This window comes from Oncorhynchus clarkii, chromosome 12 (genome assembly GCF_045791955.1).
Source record: "Oncorhynchus clarkii lewisi isolate Uvic-CL-2024 chromosome 12, UVic_Ocla_1.0, whole genome shotgun sequence".
Classification (NCBI taxonomy): Eukaryota; Metazoa; Chordata; class Actinopteri; order Salmoniformes; family Salmonidae; genus Oncorhynchus; species Oncorhynchus clarkii.
Window position 1 is genome coordinate 28,266,107 of NC_092158.1, and position 24,954 is coordinate 28,291,060.

At 41.1% G+C, this 24,954-nt stretch overlaps 1 protein-coding gene across 1 annotated transcript in view; it reads left to right on the forward strand.

The window, feature by feature from the left end:
• Nucleotides 1–24,954, forward strand: part of LOC139422968 (teneurin-1-like) — a 226,980-nt gene that overhangs the window by 96,090 nt on the left and 105,936 nt on the right. Inside the window, exons 5-7 of the mRNA XM_071174499.1 lie at nucleotides 4,858–5,096; nucleotides 18,984–19,133; nucleotides 24,661–24,869. Of these exons, the coding sequence (XP_071030600.1) occupies nucleotides 4,858–5,096; nucleotides 18,984–19,133; nucleotides 24,661–24,869 (598 nt within the window). The remainder of the gene's footprint in view (nucleotides 1–4,857; nucleotides 5,097–18,983; nucleotides 19,134–24,660; nucleotides 24,870–24,954) is intronic.

Consider the following 24,954-nt stretch of genomic DNA (forward strand, 5'->3'; position numbering starts at 1 on the left):
AAGGCTCCTAAAGGACTCTCAGACCATGATAAACAATATTCTCTGGTCTGATGAAACCAAGATTGAACTCTTTGACCTGAATGCCAAGCGTCACGTCTGGCACCATTCCTACGGTGAAGCATGGTGGTGGCAGCATCATGCTGTGGGAACGTTTTTCAGCAGCAGGGACTGGGAGACTAGTCAGGATTGAGGGAAAGATGTACAGAGTAAAGCACAGAGAGATCCTTGATGAAAACCTGATCCAGAGCGCTCAGGACCGTGAAGGTTCACCTTCCAACAGGCAACGACCCTAAGCACACAGTCAAGGCAATGTAGGGGATTTGGGACAAGTCTCTGTATGTGCTTGAGTGGCCCAGCCAGAGCCCGGACTTGAACCCAGACAAACATCTCTGGAGAGACCTGAAAGTAGCTTTGCAGCGACGCTAACCATCCAACCTGACAGAGCTTGAGAGGATCTGCAGAGAAGAATGGGAGAAAATCCCCAAATACAGGTGTGCCAAGCTTGTAGCCTGAGGCTGTAATCGCTGCCAAAGGTGCTTCAACAAAGTAGTGAGTAAAGGGTCTGAATACTTACAATTGGGGTATATATACTACCACTGGTGGAACCATGTCTTTGTCTCATGCAGCTGTGTGACCCAATGGGTGAATAAACTTGGTTTAAGCTTTACTAATCATTTGTGTGTTTTACTATGTTCATTTAGAACCTAACACCAAGAAGACCTGAGGCTGTAATCGCTGCCAAAGGTGTTTCAACAAAGTACTGAGTGAAGGGTCTGAATATTTACAGTTTGTAAATGTGATATTTCAGTTTTTTTTTTATACATTTGTAAAAATGTTAGCTTTTTCATTATTGGGTATTGTGTGTAGATTGATGAGGGAAAAAATAATTTAATCAATTTTAGAATAAGACTGTAACATAACAAAGTGTGGAAAAAGTAAAGGGGTCTGAATACTTTCCAAATGCACTGTAGATCATATTTAATCACCTGGTTATATCCTAACACAGTGGTTTTAGGAATATCAGGATTGCAAGTCACATTATCCTGGCTTTCAATGTCATGTATAGTTCATATTGGAACCCAGACAGAATTAGGATATCCAACAAGATCAATTGTTAATCACCCGCAACCTGTATTCAGAATGACTGCCAGGGTAGGGATGATTGAATACTGAGATTACGTCAATCACTTAAACTGTAACAACCATCTCAGTAACAGGTGCAATAAATCCAACTAACTGATTGGATTAGTTAGAAAACGGTATGTTATGTATATAAGTTTACCATACAATGAATCAACTAATCAATGTACATGCAAAAACACTGATATTACAGAAAAACAAACCGTTTTGAAAATCTCCCTGCTGGGAAATATTATGTATGGTTCTATGTAGAACCCTTCTTTCATTCCAAATAATCCTTATTGCCTTCCAAAGAATCATCAAAGAACCCTATCTTCCAAAAACGGTTCTTAGGATGTTAAAGGTTCCAGGTGGCTGCCGTTTTATGGGCTCCGATCCAACTGTGGTATTGTGTGTGTTTTTTCACGTTATTTGTAACTTATTTTGTACATAATGTTTTTGCCGCTGTCTCTTCTGGATATCAGGACAGCGATTACTCACCTCGTACTAGACAAAGATTTTTTCTTTAATGAGTCGGACGCAAAAGATTTACTTCAGACACCCGACAAGGCCCAAATCCCTGTCATTCGCATGAAGAGACAGACATCGGGGACGTAGGTCGGGGTGCCTTGTAAGGATCCGACAGCGAGTGCGTAATCCGCCTTTACCATCAGTCCTATTAGCCAACGTGCAATCATTGGATAATAAAATGGATGAGCTCTGATCAAGACTATCCTATCAACATTAAAAACTGTAGTATCTTATGTTTCACCGAGTCGTGGCTGAACGGCGACATGGATAACATACCAGCTGTATGTTATCCATGTTGGGTTTTCGGTCCATCAGCAAGATAGAACAGCTGCCTCCGGTAAGACAAGGGGTAGCGGTCTGTGTCTATTTGTAGATAACAGCTGGTGCACAAAATCTAATATTAAGGAAGTCTTGAGGTTTTGCTTGCCTGAGGTAGAGTATCGCATGATAAGCTGTAGAACCACACTATTTATCAAGAGTTTTCATCTATATTTTGCGTAGTTGTCGATTTACCATGCTGGCACTAAGACAGCACTCAACAACCTGTATAAGGCCATAAGAAAACAAGAAAATGCTCACCCAGAGGCTGCGCTCCTAGTGGCCGGGACTTTAATGCAGGGAAACTTAAATCCGTTTTACCTCATTTCTACTAGCATGTTAAATGTACAACCAGTGGGGAAAACTTCTAGACCACCTTTACTCCACACACAGAGACATGTACAAAGCTCGCCCTCCATTTGTCAAATCTGACCATAACTCTATCCTCATGATTCCTGTTTACAAGCAAAAACTAAAGCAGGAAGTACCAGTGACTCACTCAATAAGGAAGTGGTCAGATGACACAGATGCTAAGCTACATTACTGTTTTTCTAGCACAGACTGGAATATGTTCTGGGATTCATCCGATGGCATTGAGCAGTACACCACATCAGTGACGGGCTTCATCAATAAGTGCATTGATGATGTTGTCCCCACAGTACATTACCCCAACCAGGAGCCATGGATTACAAGCAACATCCACACTGAGACCTGGCAGTGTGGTGCCAGGATAACAACCTCTCCCTCAATGTGATCAAGACAGAGGAGTTGATTGTGGACTACAGGAAAAGGAGGACCGAGCACATCCCCATTCTCATTGATGGGGCTGTAGTGGAGCAGGTTGAGAACTTCAAGTTCCTTAGTGTCCACATCACCAACAAACTATGATGGTCCAAACTGTCGTGAAGAGGCCACGACACGCCTAATCCCCCTCAGGAGACTGAAAAGATTTGGCATGAGTCCTCAGATCCTCTAAAAGTTCTACAGCTGCACTGGTTGCATCTCTGCCTGGTTTGGCAACTGCTAGGCTTCCGACCACTAGGCACTACAAAGGGTAGTGCGTACGGCCCAGTAAATCACTGGGGCCAAGCTTCCTGCCATCCAGGACCTCAGGGAAGGCCCTAGTCATAGACTGTTCTTTCTGCTGCTGCACAGCAAGCGGTACCGGAGAGCTAAGTCTAGGTCCAAGCGGCTTCTTAATAGCTTTTACCCCCAAGCCATAAGACTCCTGAACAGCTAATCAAATGGCTACCAGGACTATTTGCATTGTCCCCCCAACCCCATTTTTACACTGCTGCTACTCTGTTTATTATCCATGCATAGTCACTTTTCCTCTACCTGCATGTACATATTACCTCAATTAACCTGTGCCCCCGCACATTGTTTCTGTACTGGTACCCCCTGTATATAGCCTCGCTAGTGTTATTATATTGTGGCTCTTTTTTTATTTTTCTTTCTTTTTTACTTCAGTTTGTTTTAGTAAATACTATAACACAAATTTTTCTTAAAACTGCATTGTTGGTTAACGGCTTGTAAGTAAGCATTTTAATGTGAGGTCTACACTTGTTGCATTCAGCGCATGTGAAAAATAACATTTGATTTGATTTCAAACGGGTTCTTCTGATCAAAATGGTTCTTGGTAGAACCCTATCGCTCCACAAATAACCCTTTTTTGTGTAGTGTAGAGTTCCTCCTCCTGAACGCCTTCCTCAAACCAAAAGAAAAGTTTGAGATAAAATCAGTTATTTTATTTTGGCCAAATGATATCAGCCAAGTCGATACACTGTTGAGAACACAGACACGGATGATATGGCACTGACCCAACATCAATGCAATTACATATTTCTGTCACATCAGCATAATGACCATATTCAAGACCACAAGCATTTTCTTCCTAATTTCTTTAAATTACACACAGACAGGAATTGATTGCTCCTCTATTGACCGTTTTTTTGCCCTTAACAATGCATTTTTCAAGTGTCAGCAGCAGCACTACAACAGAACTGTGCCTCAATATCCCAGACTGTGTTGAGCTCAGCTCTGGATGTCCACGGTCAATAACCTCACCAGTTTTCATGAATGTTGTTGCAGACCGTGAGGAGAATTACCCAATACTACAGGATGCTGCGTTTACACTGGCTTGGACAACAAAAACAAACATGCCTCAGATAACTTCATCCCTTTGTGAACCATACTTAAACTGAATTACGCTGTCTGTGAAAATTGGCCCAGCAATTATGCCCTGTGATATAATCTTCCCTAAAACTGACCTTTGTACTCTCACATCTTTAATTGAACACATTAAAGATAGCGGCTAATGGTATTAAAACCTTTTCTAATTAGGGACCTGAGCAATGAGGGTTATTTTTTCCCCTTCCTTTTGTTCTTCTGTTCTGTCGGTCGGTCTATTCCCTCCCTGCACACTGCCGCCTACAGCTTGTTAGATAAAGGCAGTGGTTGCAAGGTCAAGTTCACAGTGAGGAGGAATTGGCCACCATTCTGCATTAGCATAAATCCATGTAATCACAGCATTCAGCATCACTGTCAGGTGTGAGAATGTAATAATAAATGTTGGTCTTTGACTCTCTCTCTCTCAATGATGTGCATTTCCAGCAGTTTACCAATAACTTAAACCGAACTACACAAGTATCTAACAGAAGTAAATTGTGTTCTGTATCCTATTTAAGTACTACACAGATTGGAAATGTCTTAATCTGTGCATGTGTATTCATATCTACGCTGTTTGTATTTGTGTGCAAATTAAAAAGGTGAAAATGTTCGAACAATACTATGTTATTGTGTTACAATGAAGTGGTAATGTATGGTAATGTATGTGCTATGTTGTGTATATTCTCATCAATGTCAACCTCTTGTGTTGTTGGGTTGCAGGCATTTTCTGTTCAAACATGGCTCAGGCTCCTCTGCCCTGTTCAGCGCTGCCAGTCAGAACTATCCTCTGACATCTAACACAGTGTACTCCCCACCCCCACGGCCCCTACCCAGGAGCACCTTCTCCAGGCCCATGTTCACCTTCAACAAGCCCTACAAGTGCTGCAACTGGAAATGCACTGCCTTAAGCGCCACCGCTATCACCGTAACCCTCGCCCTCCTTCTTACATATGTCATTGGTAAGTCGGGTATTTCTCCCTATCTATATTATCTATCTCTATATTTTACTGAACAATTTAGTACAGTACAATGTCAGACAGACTGCATAACGTTTCCACTTGGAATTATTTTTATTTTTTTTTCATCTCCAACTTTTTGCCAGGGTCATTTTATTTCATGCAATAGGATGAATGCATTGTTTGGGAGGAAATCCATCCAAGTCGTTTTTGAGTCTGTAAGATAAAGGAAGCAAACATTCCTTATGTTCTATCAGAGGCAAATCATTTTTCAAGGTTTTGAAACCCATTAAACATATAACGGTAGTTGGATTTGTATAATGATGTTGCTTTTGTATTGTAGCTGTCATAATGGTTGTGTTCAGAGGTGTCATACAGGGGCACATACCCCTTCAGATTTCTCCTGTTAAACACATTCTTTTTCGTTTTTTTTATTTGTTGTTGTGGTTTTTTTTTGTAATACTACTTGCCACCTAGCAATTTCATGAAGTTGGCTTTATCTTGACCAGATAGGTTCCCAATCTCCCAACCTCATAACTAGCTGCCAAGAAGCCATTTCAGTCTATCAATCAAGTTAGAGTAGCTAGCTTGTCTAACTATCTTAGCTGGCATGCCGGCTGGCAATGTTGGTCTACTTTAGAAAAGCAAGCATTTACTAAATGTAATGAATAAGATTCACATTCCTTTTAATCTTTTACTCAGATTTTAGCAGAGATGCAGAGAAATATATTTTCTTTCTTTAAAAAACATAACCAGGAGAATACAGACGTAAAATCAAATCAAATGTCATTTGTCACATGCACCAAATACAACAGGTGTAGACTTTACTGTGAAATTCTTACGAGCCCTTTTCCAACCATGCAGGGTTAAAAAGTATGAAAATTAGCACACAAAAAAGGAAATAGTAACACAATATAATCACAATAACGAGCCTATATACAAGGAGTACCGGTACCAAGTAATTTTGCTGGGAGTACGGGTTAGTTGAGATGATTGAGGTAATGTGTACAGGTAGGGGTAAAAGTGACTAGGCAATCAGGATAGATAATAAACAGAGTAGCAGCAGCGTATGTGAAGAGTGTGAAAGTGTGTTTATGTATGAGGTACAGTATGCTTACATATGGCAGAAAAATATACATATTTTTTTACATAGAATTAAGCATAATGATTATGGCTTTACATTGCAGGGCTAAGCTGTTTCAGGTGTTTGAAAAATTCAAAATTCTCCAACTATACCTCCCCCGGACCACCCCCAGCCATCCTCACGTACTTGGTGCACCCTCAGAATTTTTTGGGGTGCATGTGTTCTTGTCCTTGTCCCATTGAAACTGTAAGAAGCAGTATTTGGACTAAGAGACAAGCAGAAAAGGACAGATATAAATTGTTACATAACAGTCTTATGTAGCTATTGGTCTTGCTTAGCCTTTATTCCAGAGTATGACAAATACCATGTACCAAGTAGGTACGTCAGTAGAGATAGTTACATAATACTTCCCGCTGTTTCCAAGAAAATGTAAAACAGTGCCAAAGTAAGTCATTATGCCAATTATCAGATGATTTTATACAAAGCAGCTTACACCCATGCATGCATACATTGTACGTATGGGTGGCCCCGGGAATTGAAACCCACAACCTTGGTGGTGCAAGCGCCATGCTCTACCAACTGAGCCCTCCTGCACCAAGTAGGTCTACCCCATAACTGCATGGACTTACTAGTGTACAGTACTGTGTAGTTACATATATTATTACACTGGTAGGCCTGTGTCAATTGTAGCTGAATATTGGTATTTGATCAAGAGAAAGTGTTACTTTATTACAACCTTGTTTCTGTCAATATGTCCATTGTAGAGCCAGATATCAATCAGGTCAAATTTGCCTACTATGTTCACTGACATTATCAATAAACCATTCCATTTAAGAGACTCTAGATTTTGAATAAGCCTTTGATTTGGAACCTCTCATTCATTTCTCATAAGATGATCCTTGCCTAGTGATCAGAGAGCAACAAAAGATTGTTCGTTCAAGGTCCGTAGCCATGAATATAACATCTAAGCCTTGTCTTTAAGCCTGGCGTGGTGTTATTCTAGGACGGACTGATATTAATATGAGAGCATTGTAACCTTCGTGTGCCATCTTTATGGAAAGCTCTGACCCAGAGATGTCTGTGTGTTTTTCCTAATTGAGATGATGCCCTTAAGCTTCCAACAGTAGATCAATAAATATCTTAGGAAATGCAACACAGAGCAAGATGGAAGACTCTACACCTCCAATTTTGATCCTCAGACTTGTTATTTTACTAAATTGCATGACCATGCATTAACAGCCCTTTAATAAGACCGCTTCAAAGGTAGCCATCAGCCCATAGCGAGGGATAGGGATTGTAAATCCCACTCTAACAAATGTTGACTGCATCTTAAAAGTTCTGCTTTATTATTCATTCTTCTACTTTAAAAATTCTAAATTACCCACTTTGATTTGACCAAATAAAAATCTATATGGCTACAGTAGTAGATTACATAAATAAAATGCTGAGTAATTTCCGGAGTTTGAAATATTGGCAAACAGCTTTGAAATTAGCTGCTATATGTTAATTCCTTCTAGTTATTAGGCAATCAGTCTAAATCGTAAACAACCAGATGTACTGTCATCACGAATAATGTTGCTATTGTACATAAAAATGTCAAATAAATAACAAAGGTGGAATATCTATCACCCACAAGTCTCTGCTCGGTGGTAAAACATCACAAATCTCAGTGAACATGGAAGGTGCCAGTCACCACAAATCACAGAAAACATGGCTCTCTCTGTGCCTTGACACAGGCCTTTATGGCTTTGCTTGATGGTACCATTGGTGTGATCAACCCTGTTATTTATTTATCTACTGTATTTATCTGTTTTGGTTAATGCTAGTCCAGACCCCAGAAGAGACATCAGCACAGTATTTGTTTGCTGTAGTCACAGCAGGACAGCAGTGGCTGGGCTGGAGCAGTTTGCATTTCAGCGATTTGCTTTGTTTACTGCTGAGCATGTATGTTTTAAATGGACAATATTTGTCTTCATAAGACTCCATCCCAAGCACATTTATACACATTTTGCCAAATCACATGGTGAATATATCATTTGTAACTGATTTGCAAATGATTGTGATGTGTTCCAATTCTAGCACAACATTAAAATAAAAGATAACACACTGGTGCTTGGGTAGGGCACATCCCACTTTATTCTCCACTATTCTGAAGAAAAATGCATTGCTGTTTGAACAGAAAGCTTAGAAATCTAGTAGGTGGTAGGGCCAGTAACAATCCAGGACAATCTGCATTTGACAATTTGTAGACCCCCACCATACAGCTATTTAAGCTGCAACTGAATTTTCCTTTGACCTCACACAACATAATGGGAGGAATGCCTCAAAGATAACAGTGACATGTCATTGTGTCATACTTAGAGAATGCACACAAGCCCCAGGGCGATGAATGAATGATGAGATTAGAGAAACAGAAGAACATGCAGGCATACTGCTGATATAGCACGGTAAGCCACACTGTCTGATTCTGACTGGGAGCAAATACAAACTACTCCATTCTCCTCAGAAACACTCTTAATTCACTAAGGGGACAACCTGATGCTAATTAAAAATACTCCAAAATGTCACCCACATACCCAGAGGTGATATGCGCTGAAGAGAAAGTTACCGTTGCCTGTCAGAATGCTGTCAATGCAGGAAGGAACCATGTCTCCCCTGCCACCTCAACCACCGCCATCACCACTTTCTCTCTCCTCTGTGTCTGTGATTGAGTTATCCCACAGCGGTTCTTCTAACTGCAACACTTCACCTGTTTATGAGTGCAATAACTTATAAGCAATAAAACTCACCTACCTTTTGAGGAGTTGCTTTGGTATTGAGTAAAAGAAAAGCCCTAATGAAGTTTAGATATCTCTCTCCAAGGTGTATTGACAGACTGCGACTCAGAAAGGGGAACAATGTTCCTGGGAGAAAATTAAACGTTTATATTTTTTCAGTTCATTAGGGCGCTGTAAAGGATAGCTGTCAGCTGTGGTATTGGTTTAACAGACTGAAAAGTGTTAGGATCAATAAGACTGAGTAATGTCAAAGGGTCAGAGTCAGAGTCTCTGTGTTGAAAGGGAACCGGGCAGCAATGGAATTTATGATTCTAGGCGACTTGCCTTGAAGGTAGCAGACCTTTCATGCCTCATTGTGATCGTATTGATCGATCCATTTTCTCTTCAGTATCTCATTAGTATTCTGGTCGCGGCTCTATAAACCAAACAATGCCCTTTTTGAAGAGAGCGGAGGCTGGGGTGCAGGGGGCAGGCAGTGAATTATTTCACCCAGTACAGGGAAGTTTAGATCAAGTGCCAATCTACTGGAACTGACACCTCTCCTGAAGCTCAGAAGGGACTTTGAGGACAGTAGGTGTAGGACTAATACTAATCACACTGGTATTAGGAAGCATCTTTTCCCCGTACTCAACCATGTTTAATGAACCTCTTCCTGGTATTGGACAACAATAGAGACCGAAGGCAGAGGCTATATGTCATACTGAAACATGTTCTGGTAGTAATGAACACACAAATCAATCTGCCATGATAATGTGGTAAGAATAACCATAATTGGATATTTTTGCCATTATGCCCACCAGAGCTGAATGTCTCTGGTTCAGTTCCTTAGAGAACACCTTTTTAACAGTACAAAGTGTCAAACGTTTGCATACTGGCAGCCATATTGACAAAAAGAGCCAAGTATGTCTTACCTTTCATGTTTTGTCCTCTGGTGTCACCGTGCCAATGTGGGGTCTCACCTGATTAAGCAGGTCTTTACTTTCAGATGACTTGCTGCTAGTGTTACAGTAGGTGACTGTCACCCATAGCTTTAATGCAACACAATCCAATTCCATCCTCTTTTTTAAATTATAGTGGCAGAATTATTTTTGCTACTGGCCCTATAGTATACAGTGCCTTCAGAAAGTATTCACACCCCTTGACTTTTTCCATATTTTGTTGTGTTAAAAGGGATTAAATTGAGATGTTGTGTTACTGGCTTACACTCAATACTCCATAATTGTACAAATTAATACAACATGAAAAGCTGAAATGTCTTGAGTCAATAAGTACTCAACGCCTTTGTTATGGCAAGCCTAAATAAGTTCAGGAGTAAAAGTTTGCTTAACAAGTCACATAATAAGTTTCATGGACTCACTCTGTGTGCAATAAAAGTATTTAATATTATTTTTTAATGACTAGCTCATCTGTACCCCACACATAAAATTATTTGTAAGGTCTGTCAGTCGAGCAGCCAGTTTCAAACACAGATTCAACCACAAAGACCGGGTAGGTTTTCCAATGCCTCGCTAAGAAGGTCACCTATTAGTAGATGTGTAAAAATAAAAAAGCAGACATTGAATATCCCTTTGAGCATGGTGAAGTTATTAATTACACTTTGGATAGTATATCAATACACGCAGTTACTAAAAAGGTACAGGCGTCCTTCCTAACTCAGTTACCCGAGACGAAGGAAAACAATCAGGGATTTCTCCATGAGGACCATGGTGACATTAAAACAGTTACTGTACGTAGTTTAATGGCTGTGATAGGAGAAAACTGAGGGTGGATCAACAACACTGTAGTTAATCCACAACACTAACCTAATTGACAGAGTGAAAAGAAGGAAGCCTGTACAGAATAAAAAATATTCCAAAACATGCATCCTGTTTGCAACAAGGCACTAAAGTAATACGGCAAGAATAATGTGGCAAAGCAATTAACGTTTTGTCCTGAATACAAAGTGTTATGTTCAGGGTAAATCCAATACAACACATGACTGAATACCACTCTCCATATGTTCATGTCTAGTGGTGGCTGCATCATGTTATGGGTATGCTTGTAATCGGACTGCAGAGTTTTTCAGGGTAAGTAGAAATGGAATGGAGCTAAGTACAGGCAACATCCTAGAGGAAAACCTGGTTCACTCTGCATTCTACCAGACACTGGGAGATGAATTCACCTTTCAGCAGAACAATAACCTAAAACAAGGCAAAATATACACTGGATTTGCTTACCAAGACAACATTGAATGTTCCTGAGTGGCCTTGTTACAGTTTTGACTTATATTGATTTGAAAATTAATAGCAAGATTTGAAAATGGCTGTCTAACAATGATCAACAACCAACTTGACAGAGCTTGAAGAAAGAAAAAAGGGCAAAGATTTTACAGTCCAGGTGTACAAAGCTCTTAGAGACATACCCAGAAAGACTCACAGCTGTAATCACTGCCAAAGGTGATTCTAGCATGTATTGATTCAGTGGTGTGAATACTTACGTAAATGAGATATTTCTGTATTTCATTTGATACATTTGCAAAAATGTCTAAAAACATGTTTTCACTTTTATGGGGTATTATGTGTAGATGGGTGAGATCATTTTTTTTTTAAACATGTGGAATTCAGGCTGTAACACAACAAAATGTGGAATAAGTCAAGGGGAATAAATACTTTCTGAAGGCACTGTAAGTGCCATCACAACAGTATTGCTGTATCATGAATATTAATCTATTCATTTGCAAAGTGATACACTCTTAGAAAAAAAGGTGCCATCTAGAACCAAAAAGGGTTATTCAGATGTCCACATAGAAAACCCCTTTTAAGAACACTTTTTGGTTCCAGGTATAATTATTTTGGGTTCCATGTAGAACCCTTTCAGTGCAGTACTAAATACAGTATACAGTGCATTCGGAAAGTATTCAGACCCGTTGACTTTTTCCACATTTTGTTACATTACAGCCTTATTCTAAACTGGATTAAATAGTTGTTTTCCCCCTCAACAATCTACACACAATACCCCATAATGACAAAGTAAAAATAGGTTGCAAGACATTTTTGCAAATGTATAATTATTTAATTATTTACAAATATCACATTTACATAAGTATTCTGATCCTTTACTCAGTACTTTGTTGAAGCACCTTTGGCAGCGATTACAGCCTTGAGTCTTCATGGATGTGACGCTACAAGCTTGGCACGCCTGTATTTGGGGAGTTTCTCCCATTCATCTCTGCAGATCCGCTCAAGCTCTGTCAGGTTGAATGGGGAGCGTCGCTGCACAGCTATTTTCAGGTCTCTCCAGAGATGTTCGATCGGGTTCAAGTCCGGGCTCTGGTTGGGCCACTCAAGGACATTCAGAAACTTGTCCCGAAGCCACTCCTGCGTTGTCTTGGCTGTTTGCTTAGAGTCATTGTCCTGTTGGAAGGTGAACCTTCAACCCAGTCTGAGGTCCTGAGTGCTCTGGAGCAGGTTTTCATCAAGGATCTCTCTGTACTGTGCTCTGTTCATCTTTCCCTCAATCCTGACTGGTCTACCAGTCACTGCAGAAAAACATCCCCACAGCATGATGCTGCCCTCACCATGCTTCACCTTAGGGATGGTGCCAGGTTTCCTCCAGACGTGACGCTTGGCATTCAGGCCAAAGAGTTCAATCTTGGTTTTATCAGACCAAAGAATCTTGTTTCTCATGGTCTGAGAGTCCTTTAGGTGCCTTTTGGCAAACTCCAAGTGGGCTGGCAGGTGCCTTTTACTGAGGAGTGGCTTCCGTCAGGCCACTCTACCATAAGGGCCTAATTGGTGGAATGCTGCAGAGATAGTTATCCTTTTGGAAAGTTCTCCCATCTCCACTATTGCTCTGTCAGAGTGAACACCTCTCTGACCAAGGCCCTTCTCCCCCGATTGTTCAGTTTGGCCAGGCGGCCACCTCTAGGAAGAGTCTTGGTGGTTCCAAACTTCTTCCATTTAAGAATGATGGAGGCCCCTGTGTTCTTGGGGACCTTCAATGCTGGAGAAATGTTTTGATACCCTTCCCCAGATCGGACAATTCCTTTGACCTCGTAGCTTGGATTTTGCTCTGACATGCACTGTCAAATGTAGGACCTTATATAGACAGGTGTGTACCTTTCCAAAACATGTCCAATCAATTGAATTTACCACAACTGGACTCCAATCAACTTGTAGAAATATCTCAAGGATGATCAATGGAAACAGGATGCACCTGAGCTCAGTTTCGAGTCTCATAGCAAAGGGTCTGAATACTTATTTAAATAAGGTATTTATATTTTTATCTTCAATACATTTGCAAAAATTTCAAAAAATCTGTTTATGGGGTATTGTGTGTAGATTGATGATGATTTTTTTTTACTCAATCAATTTTATAGTAAGGCTGTAACATACATTTTTGGGGGGGAAAAGTCAAGGGGTCTGAATACTTTCCGAATGCACTGTAAGTCAGTGGAAGTCACTTCAACTCTTTCTACTGCAACTGTTCAGTTGTACCACTACTAAAGAAACGTTCTCTCACTGTCAACTGCATTTATTTTCAGCAAACTTAACGCGTAAATATTTGTATGAACATAACAAGATTCAACAACTGAGACATAAACTGAAGAAGTTCCACAGACATGTGACTAACAGAAATTGAATAATGTGTCCCTAAACAAAGGTGGGGTCAGTATCTGGTGTGGCCACCAGCTGCATTAAGTACTGCAGTGCATCCCCTCCTCATGGACTGCACCAGATTTGCCAGTTCTTGCTGTGAGATGTTACCCCACTCTTCCATTAAGGCACCTGTAAGTTCCCGGACATTTCTGGGGGGAATGGCCCTAGCCCCCACCCTCCGTTCCAACAGGTTCCAAACGTGCGCAATGGGATTGAGATCCGGGCTCTTCGCTGGCCATGGCAGAACACTGACATTCCTGTCTTGCAGGAAATCACACACAAAACTAGCAGTATAGCTGGTGGAATTGTCATGCTGGAGGGTCATGTCAGGATGAGTCTGCAGGAAGGGTACCACATGAGGGAGGAGGATGTCTTCCCTGTAACGCACAGCGTTGAGATTGCCTGCAATGACAACAAGCTCTGTATGATGATGCTGTGACACACCACCCCAGACCATGATGGACCCTCCACCTCCAAATCGATCTCGCTCCAGAGTACAGGCCTCGGTGTAACGCTCATCCCTTCGATGATAAACGCAAATCCGACCATCACCCCTGGTGAGACAAACCCGCGAAGAGCATTTTTTTTCTTCAGTGAATAGCACTTTTTGCCAGTCCTGTTTGCTCCAGCAACGGTGGGTTTGTGCCCATAGGCGATGTTTTTGCCGGTGATGTCTGGTGTGGACCTGCCTTACAACAGGCCTACAAGCCCTTAGTCCAGCCTCTGTCCTCAATAGGCTGAGAGTCTGAGCACTGATGGAGGGATTGTGCATTCCGGTACCTGTTCTACAGGTGTGATGCTAGGATGTACCGATCCTGTGCAGGTGTTGTTACACGTGGTCTGCCACTGCGAGGACAGAGGCTGTCAATCCTGTCTCCCTGTAGCGCTGTCTTAGGCGTCTCACAGTACGGACATTGCAATTTATTGCCCTGACCACATCTGCAGTCCTCATGCCTCCTTGCAGCATGCCTAAGGCACATTCACACAGATGAGCAGGGACCCTGGGCATCTTTCTTTTGGTGTTTTTCAGAGTCAGTAGAAAGGCCTCTTTAGTGTCCTAAGTTTTCATAACTGTGACCCTAATTGCCTACCGTCTGTAAGCTGTTTGTGTCTTAACGACCGTTCCACGGGTGCATGTTCATGAATTGTTTATGGTTCATTGAACAAGCACGGGAAACAGTGTTTAAACCCTTTACAATGAAGATCTGTGAAGTTATTTGGATTTTTATGAATTTAATTATCTTTGAAAGACAGGGTCCTGACAAAGGGACGTTTCTTTTTTGCTGAGTTTAGTACTACTGATAGTAACTCATTAGCTAATATGGTGTGGGAGGCAGCCAGTTCCATTTGATGCTTTTGGTCCGTGAGCTGAACTGCGTTTAGAAAAATACTCATTGGATTCCCGGTCTGTTTGAAACAAGAGTGGTGTTGGATCCTGCACATCCAGCCCCCTGCTGAGAATCCAATCCAGCGCTTGCTTTTCATTACCCCTCCCCAAAGTCTTCCCACAGATCTCTGCAGGGCACCAATACAGAGTAATGCAAACTGATGCCCCCAGTAATCTCACTATCACATGGATAAAGCCCTGATTTGTAGCTACTTTAAGACAATGGTATCATCATGGGGACCCAGCGTGGTAGGTCAACTGTTGAACATAACCTAATTTTGCCCTCCAAACACGCTGCTCAGGAGTTTTGCGATTTCATTCTTTCTGGGCATACTCACTGGCTAGTTTAAAGTGTTGCCTGTCAAAGGAGAACAGCTATTGATAAAACATAATTGGGCGGTGTGATGCTTTAGGCATTTAGCTCTGGGTTCTCTCTACTTTATTCCTCTAAATCGGAATAAGACTCATAATAAATGTGCAGTGAAAGGTGCAAGTAGCTATTTAGGTCTATTGTCCTTTAAAGGTCACATCTCCTACTGTCATGTGTTTATGGGAAACAATATAGTTCTAAAATATACATGTTGTACTTTTACATCAGACTTCATTTGTCAACAGTATATTCATTTTGGGTTGTGTTGGTGCATTGGAGAATACTTTGCTTTGTTGATTTATCATTTATTTTAGATTTCCAATTATTTTCCTGTAAAGCAAAAATAATTGTCGTTTTTTACATTTCTGTTTATTAGCAACAAGAGGATCATAATGTGATTATATGGTTCGGCCTGAATCAATTAACAAGTTACAAGACAATAGTTCAAAGCAGCTTAATAAGGAGGACACTGCAGTTGCCTCCTGAGCCAAACATTCCCTCTCTTTCTTATTTACAGAGAATATTTCAATCAAATTGTCTCTGCCTCATTATTGGCAGACCCCAAACAAAACTCTTATCTATTATTGTGGCGATATGTTTCTCTCTCAATTTCATTACAACTATACAGCTGTCTGTTTCTCTGGGTCTACCCAAGTAGAAGACAAGAGTTTAATCTAATTCTTCCCTCTAAACTGCATAATCATTATGTGCATTATACATTTTAAAAGCAGGTACTATCAATTATTCTTCCACTGAATATGTAAAACAGATGCAAATTGGTGTGAACTACTTTCACTCTAATTAGGCATTCCCACTCAGCTGGCTGCTAAAAAAAACTATATTTTTCAACAGGCATTCTTTAAGACCTTCCGCCAATATGACTGGCCTAGCTGCGTTTTAAAGATAGATGAAAAGGAAAAGGCTTTGAAGCGGTCAGGGGTGAATTACATTGATCTGCGTATCTAAATGCTGCACTAGTGAGTGAATGGCTGTTATACAGAGCAGCACCTTTCTGAAACATACTCTGTCTCCACCATGGCTAATCAGTGCAGAGGAGTCCTGCTGGGTTAGTGGTTTGTTAAGGCTTATGAATCAGGTGGTATAGTAGTTAGCTACTAATTATCCTGCTCTCCTCTCTCCCTTTGGTAGTTAGGTCTTTCTGTTTTGTTCTGAAATTATACTGAACAAAAATATAAACTCAACATGTAAAGTGTTAGTCGCATGTTTCATAAGCTGAAGTAAAAGATCCCAGAAATGTTCCATATGCAAAAAAAACGTATTTCTCTAAAATGTTGTGCACAAATTTATTTACATCCGTTAGTTAGCATTTATCGTTTGCCAAGGTAATTCATCCACCTGACAGGTGTGGCATATCAAGAAGCTGATTTAAACAGCATGGTCATCACACAGGTGCACCTTGTGCTGGGGACAATAAAAGGCCACACAACACAATGCCACCAATGTCTCATGAAATTGGCATGCTGACGGCAGGAATGTCCACCAGAGCTGTTGCCACATAATTGAATGTTCATTTCTCTACCATATATCGCCACAACGTCGTTGTAGAGAATTTGGCCGTACGTCCAACCAAAGACCACATGTAACCACACCAGCTCAGGACCTCCACATTTGGCTTCTTCACCTGCATGATCATCTGAGACCAGCCACCTGGACAGCTGATGTAACTGTGGGTTTGCACAACCGAAGAATTTCTGCACAAACTATCAAAAAAAAACGTCTCAGGGAAGCTAATCTGCGTGCTCGTCGTCCTCACCAGGGTCTTGACCTTCCTGAAGTTTGGCGTTGTAACCGACTTTAGTGGGCAAATGCTCACCTTCAATGGCCACTGGCATGCTGGAGAAGTGTGCTCTTCACAGATGAATCCCGGTTTCAACTGTACCGGGCAGATGGCAGCCAGCGTGTGTGTATGGCGTTGTGTGGGCGAGTGGTTTGCTGAGGTCAACGTTGTGAACAGAGTGCCCCATGGTGGCGGTGGGGATATGGTATGGGCATGCATAAGCTATTTGAATGCACAAAGATACCATGACGAGATCCTGAGGCCCATTGTTGTGCCATTCATCCGCCTCAATCACCTCACGTTTCAGCATGATCATGCACGGCCCAATGTCACAAGGATCTGCACACAATTCCTGGAAGCTTAAAATGTCCCAGTTCGTCCATGGACTGCATACTCACCAGACATGTTACTCATTGAATATGTTTGGGATGTTTTTGATTGACGTGTACGACAGCCTGTTCCAGTTCCCGCCAATATCCAGCAAGTTTGCACAGCCATTGAAGAGGAGTGGGACAACATTCTACAGTCCACAGTCCACAATCCACAACCTGATCAACTCTGTCGAAGGAGATGTGTCGTGTTGCATGAGGCAGATTGTGGTCACACCAGATACTGACTGGTTTTCTGATCCATGTCCCTACTTTTTTTTAAGGTATATGTGACCAACAGATGCATATCTGTATTCCCAGTCATGTGAAATCCATAGATTAGTTAATTGTTAATTAATTAATTGTTTTCAATTGACTTATTTCCTTATATGAAGTGTAACTCAGTAAAATCTTTGAAATTATTGCAGGTTGTGTGTATGTCTTCGTTGATATCTTTGTAGTTAGTGCATGTCTCTGTGTGTGTTATGCCTTTGTTTGGTTTGATTAGGATCCCCATTAGCTGACAGAATGAAGACAACTAATCTTCCTGTAGTCCGGCACATTGTTCCTTTGTTTAACCACTCCTACGTTATTATAGGGTGTTGGGGTGCATCCCAATGCAAAAATGTGTCTGTTGTAGGTAGGGAAACCATGAGAGGTGTGATGTTTGTCCATTTCTGAATTTTCTGGCACTCTTAACAATTTAAATGACTTCCAAATTATCCCAGAACTTTTTTACCCAAATAGAGTTGAATGCTTACTCTGCAAGTGGGGAACTGGCTCTGCCAGTCTTAGAAATGCTCCTTGGATTACTGGGAATGGAACTACATTAGGGATCTCTGTTTTGACATATTGTAAACGATGAGCCAAACATTGTGGTTGTGGAATTACATTTTTGAATCTCTCAATTAATTACATTCCATAGCTGCACATTAAATTCATTTTTAATTTTGACCAATCCATTACTTAGAGAGGCACATAGTTTATCCCCCCTTTCTTATCAATATTCCATTAAATAGATTTCATGAATCTCATACTGTAAGATACCAGTCTTATATCTAGTAAAAAAAAAGAAGTTATTTTGGTTTGTTATATCACATTTCGATGTAGTAACTGAAAAGAAAGTGAGGTTGTCATGAATGAAAGGCGAAAAATGGCATACTAATGATGTACAATTGCTTTACGGTGTTGTAATAAGCATAGGAGCAGCAGGATGTCTTAGAAACAGTATGTTAATGTTTCTCGCTCCCAGCCCTAATAACTAGTCCTCTGTCAAATAACTAATATTGTGATATACAGCCGAAGTGGAGGAACCTGTAGCACATCCATACTGTATTTAGTTACTGTGTTTGCTGCAGCCAGGTTTAATCAGATGTCTTACTCTTAGGTTTTGAATGATTAATGCCCTGAGTTTCTCTTTCTAGCACTAATCCTCCCGTCCCATGCTAAACCATGGCTCTCCCCTACAGCAGTGCACTTGTTTGGGCTGACCTGGCACCTGCAGCCAGTGGATGGGCAGCTCTATGAGAATGGACTAAGCAAACTGAACAGAGACTCAGAGAGCATAGACATAACCTTCACTCCCTTCGGTTTGCCCGGCCTCAACAACACCAACAAAGGTAAGCAGTGGTGGGCAAAGATTTATGTTATGAAGCCTCTAGGTTTTGATTCTCACTGTTAGACCACGCAACAAAAACTAGAGCAAGAGTGTTACCTCAGGAGGTTTTCCATGGGCTCTCTCATCCTATTTGTCTTCCTCTGTGTTTACATGATAAACCTGTTGTTTCATAACCAGCGTGTTGGATGCAATATGTTTCGACAGGGATAATTATTTTCCTCTGATGCTCTGATGCTGAATTGCATTTCAGATAAAGGAGTGCGGTACTGTACTGTAGATGGGTGGGTTGCTCGGGTGATGCACAGGTCATCCCCGAGTTAAAACACCTCATGTTCGCAGGGCATTGCCTCCATTAGCACGACAAAGATCTGATTATAGAAATGTCCCATTTTCGAAAAATAAACTCAGAATCATCGAGATAGCGAAATAGAATTATTCCAATAACACCAGACCAACCCTGGGGTCCCAAACGCTGCAGACATACAGTTCCATATCGGCAATGAGTGAAATAATTCAGTTCCATTCCACATAATTCAATTCCATTTCTATAAGTGCGTGAACCAGAAAATGTTCTCTGCAACTAGGACAATGTTGAAGAGTAGATTAAAATCAAATCAGTTATGAAAATATTGGATTGCCCTGCATAAGCACATAATGAATCTCAGTTAAAGCTTGGTGTCTGAGTTTCAGTATTTCCATATCATAGCCCTCTGACAGGGGAGGAATAGGAAACACTGCAGGTACTACTGCTAGATTGACACAGTGTACAAGGCTGTGTGCACTCTGTGGCTGGTACAATGTAGCATAGCTATGCCGGGTCACATTAGCATGCATTGACAATGAAGTAATCAGGAGGAGCTTCATGGGCAGTTAATTAAAGTAAGAGAGCGTGGCTTAATCCCCAAGCAGGCTACAGCCTACAGCATCATTGTTAACTCTTTCAGACCAGAGATCCTACAGCCAGCTCACCTTCACAACCTCCCTGTTCTATGAAACAAACACTGCATACTCACCAGACATGTCACCCATTGAGCATGCTTCGGATGTTCTGGATCGATGTGTACGACAACGTGTTCCAGTTCCCTCCAATATCCAGCAACTTCGCACAACCATTGAAGAGGAGTGGGACAACATTCCACAGGCCACAATCAACAGCCTGATTAACTCTATGTGATGGAGATTTGTCACGCTGCATGAGGCAAATGGCGGTCACACCAGATACTGACTGGTTTTCTGATCCAGGCCACTACCTTTTAAGTTATCTGTGACCAACAGATGCATATCTGTATTCCCAGTCATGTGAAATCCATAGATTAGGGCCTAATGAATTCATTTCAATTGACTGATTTCCTTATATGAAGTGTAACTTAGTAAAATCATTGACAATTTAGCATGTTGCATTTATATTTTTTGTTCAGTATAAATAAGAATGTACCCGTGTTTGAGCCCGCGTGTTGCTAGTGATGTCTACCCGACAGCACTGTAGAGATCACAATGGTGAGTTAGACATCTCTGATTGGTGACAAAATGAAGGACTGCATGAAACACAGAGTCAAGAGCCTTCAGTGTAGGGCTTGAGGCGCGCACATAAATAGTATACACAGAGAGAAAAGTACAACAAATCAACTATTTTCTGACAGCAAAAGAAAATCAAGCTTTGTGCCGGTAATAAAACCCAATACGCAGCTCGAGTTTCCTGACAATGTTCTCTACAATGTTCTCAACTTTTCATCTACCCAAACTCCAAGATATTTGTACATTTTGACTTGCTCTATAGAATGTCATTCCAAGGTAGTAATTACATGGTTTTCAGAGTGATTAGTATTGGAAAATACCATTCATTTTGTTTCAGAGGAATTCAGAACAAGCTTCAAATTATACAGATTCTGTTGAATGATGTTATAAGCTGTCTGCTGTCTGCTGTCAAACTGCTGCCACTTGAAGTGTAATCTGCATAAAAAAATGTACATCAGCTGTCTCAATATGTCTCCCAATGTTGTTGATATAGAAAATAAACGGGACCTAAAATGTATCCTTGAGGCACATCCGAGCACAACTCCACGGTGTCTGACAACCGTCTGCCTTAACACACTGGGTTCAATTTGACATGTAGTTCACAAACCACTCCAGAGCATGACCAGTAATCCCAATACACTTCAAATCTCTGCACCAAGACAGTGTGGTCCACTGTCACAAATGCCTTTGACAAGTCTATGAATACAGATACTCAATGCAGCTACTTATCCAGAGCAGAGTGAATATCATTCAAAACCTTCAAAGTTGCTGTGACAGTGCTGTGGCTAGACCTGAAACCTGATTGCATACCACGCAAAATATTGTTTTCCTGGAGGTAGGACTTTTAGCTGCTTATTGACTAGGGACTACAATACCTTTGTCAGAACAGACTATTTAGATATTGGCAGATAGTTATTCAGTAGTTATTCAGTAGTGGGATCACTTTCATTCAAAAGAGGTATGATAAATGCTGATTTCCATAACTTGGAGATTATTACATTCTAGGGTGAAGTTAAATATGTATGTTAAAGGGGGAGTAATGTTGTCTTCGGCTTTTTGTAGTAGGCGGGGGTCTAGATCATCACGGCCAGGGGATATTTATTTTTTAACATCAGTTGATCTCAGGGCTCTACACACCTGAGACGGGTGAGAAGGAGAACCTGGAGATGGAGTGCTCGGAAGGTTCAGGTAATTTCACAGGTGGCTCATGTAAGCCTTTAACCCTATCAAATAATCTGCCTGCATCAAGAAAATGTTGATTAAAAGAGTTCAGAATAGAGGTTCTCTCAGTGACCACCTGTGAGTCTACCAGCAGTTGTTTAGGAAGCTGTGTATCTTTTTTTGCACTTTAAACCTTTCATTACTTGCCAATATTTGAAAGGATTATTCAGATTATCAGCAGTAGATTTGAGGTAGAGGTCTGCTTTCAGGTCATAGCCACACCCTGATTCCAAGGCGTTTAAAAGCCACCCAATCAGCTGAATCAGACCATCTTGCTTTAATCCACGAAGCATTCCATTTCCTTATGATTTCAGCTTGTTCGTCAGAAAACCAAGGGTTGTCTCTTCCCTTAATTTTGTATTGTTTGAAAGGGGCGTGCCTGTTGTATACTTTCAGGAATGCTTTATAGTAGTAAGAAAAGGCTAATTCAACATCAGGGATGAAATCAACTAAATTCCAGGAAATGTTAAAAACATAATGAAAAAAAAAACATGTCTCAAACTGCTTCCAGTTTCTTTCCATGATGATACTGTAATGAATAATCAGGGAGAAAAAGTTGTAGATTCACGCGCAGAGCACGGCAGGTGTTTATTTTGCCATCGCAAAGGGCAGGAATTGTGGTCACAGGCAGGCAATGGTCATACACAGGTAAGCAAACAGGCAGGTGAATCAAAACTAGGCCTGAAGGCTTTACCTGTTTTTTTGCCTTTATTTAACTAGGTGAGTCAGTTAAGAACAAATTCTTATTTACAGTGACAGCCTAGGAACAGTGGGTTAACTGCTTTGTTCAGGGGCAGAACAACAGATATTTACCTTGTCAGCTCGGGGATTTCTTCTTGCAACCTTTCAGTTACTAGTCCAACGCTCTAACCACTTGGCTACCTGCCGCCCTTGGTTCTCACAAACAAGCTAGGAAAAGGATTAGTAGAGTCAAAACAAACAATACCTCACAAAGGCACAAACAGAATGAACTGAACTAAATAAGGAGCTGAAGAGACCAGGTGAGTAACTAACACAGGTGAAATCAATGAACAAAAATGAAAGACAGGGCTACGTTCAAGAACATAACGAAACAGAACACAAGGTTGACTAAGAAAATTAATACAGAACCTTACAGATACATGAAGGTTCTTTAGGAATTTTACCAACCTTTTCAGGTTAAAAATTGGTTGAAAAAAATACAAAATTCCCTGACGTTTTTGTAAATCCAATCAGTTTTCCACATTGATTCAACGTCATCACATAGATTTTTCGTTGTTGAAATTATGTGGAAACAACATTGATTGAACCGTTTTTTCCCCATGGGTTATATCATTAGCAAAAACATGAGAAGCATTAAAACGAGATGGAATGTTGGTTAAAATAAGATGAATCAAAAGGGATTTTAGAGGGCATGTTGTGTTGGCCCAGTCCTCTATATATAATTGATCCTGTAATTGGTTTGCAAATGTTCTTTAGAATAGCAATTAGATTATTCTCAGCATAGATCTGAGGGATTACAGGAAATAGAATAACCATATTATTTTGCATTGTCTCAATCAACAGACAGACCCACATATTAAAAGCTTGTTCTATTCAGATGTCCATTAAGTGAGGGGGGAGGGGGAATTAAAACTGTAATTGAAAAGACGGTTTCATTGAAAATGGATTACTGGAATAATTGTTTTATCAGGATAGCCCTTAGGCTATGAGAATTAATTTGCTTGTATGTCAGACTATTTTGAAGCACTTTTCAAATGTATTTTCTGCCCCCCCCCCCCCCCCCCTCTCTGAACCCAGTGTAAGTGACAGGTAAGATGGCCTGCAGGAGAAGCACGAGCTAGATATGCCTTTATTAACCTGTGTTATGTTCTGTGGTGGCAGTGGCACAGACCAAACACCACCTCTCCTAAACAGCATCACACAGCTATACAGTGATTGAGCTAGTAAAACTATTCTAGTAGCAACAGTGTCCACCTGCTCCAGGTTTTCTGGAGCCCAGTTTCTATGATTACCGAACCAATCTTTTTCACAAGGTTGTTGTCGAGGCTAATGTGTGATCAATCCGTGTCCGTCGATATCTAGACTCAAGACATGTATGTGCATTTAGATGCTTTTTAATATTCCATACATACATTTAAAGCGCATTTAAAAACGTGGTTTCCAGAGCTCTCTGGAGTAAGTAATGTGAAGGTAAGAAGACACAAGACAGATAGAATATAGCTTAAAATGTACAGTAGAGCTGAGCTGATCTCATGTTACCTGCCATGAGAGAGGGAATCAATAATGTGACACCCTGGTGTGTTGGCGTACCTGCCAGAGAGCTCACACCAGAGGTTATCAGCACATAATAATTAGTTCACGCCTGGATGTGTGAGTTGTTTGTACAAGCATCCGGTAGCTTGCTGGTCTTCTCCTGGATACACCATATTGGATGTGGTTCGTTTCCGTGTCTGTTCACAGTGTTTTAGCTCCAGTTTGAGAAGATGTAGGGCTTCATCTGACAATGAGGATAAAATGTTTCCTAAAAGGACAGAGGAGGATTTATTAGTTGTGACAATGAAATGAAACAGATTAAAGTCTTCCTGTATTTCCTCTCATTATCTGATAGAGGTAAAGAGGGATAGCCAATATCTACATGCAGCAACAGACGCTGTTCTCATTTGTGTTTATATCCATTTGTGTGTGTGTGTGTGTGTGTGTGTGTGCGTGTGTGTGTGTGTGTGTGTGTGTGTGTGTGTGTGTGTGTGTGTGTGTGTGTGTGTGTGTGTGTGTGTGTGTGTGTGTGTGTGTGTGTTTTATACACCATATAGATAAGGAGCTATTCCACAGGGGGAAAGCGATAGACCGAGGGGAGGTGGACATTGGTACCGAGGTGATCCAGGCCATTCCACCCGGTCTGTTCTGGCGTTTCCACATCACCATCCACCATCCTAAGTATGTCAAGTTCAACGTCTCCCTGGCACGGGACGCCCTCTTGGGGATCTATGGACGGAGGAACATCCCACCTACACACACACAGGTACTGTACCCCCTACCTACCTCATACACAAAAGAGCATAACATCCACTCCCATGTAAACGATCATACTGTAGGCTCTTATGTAT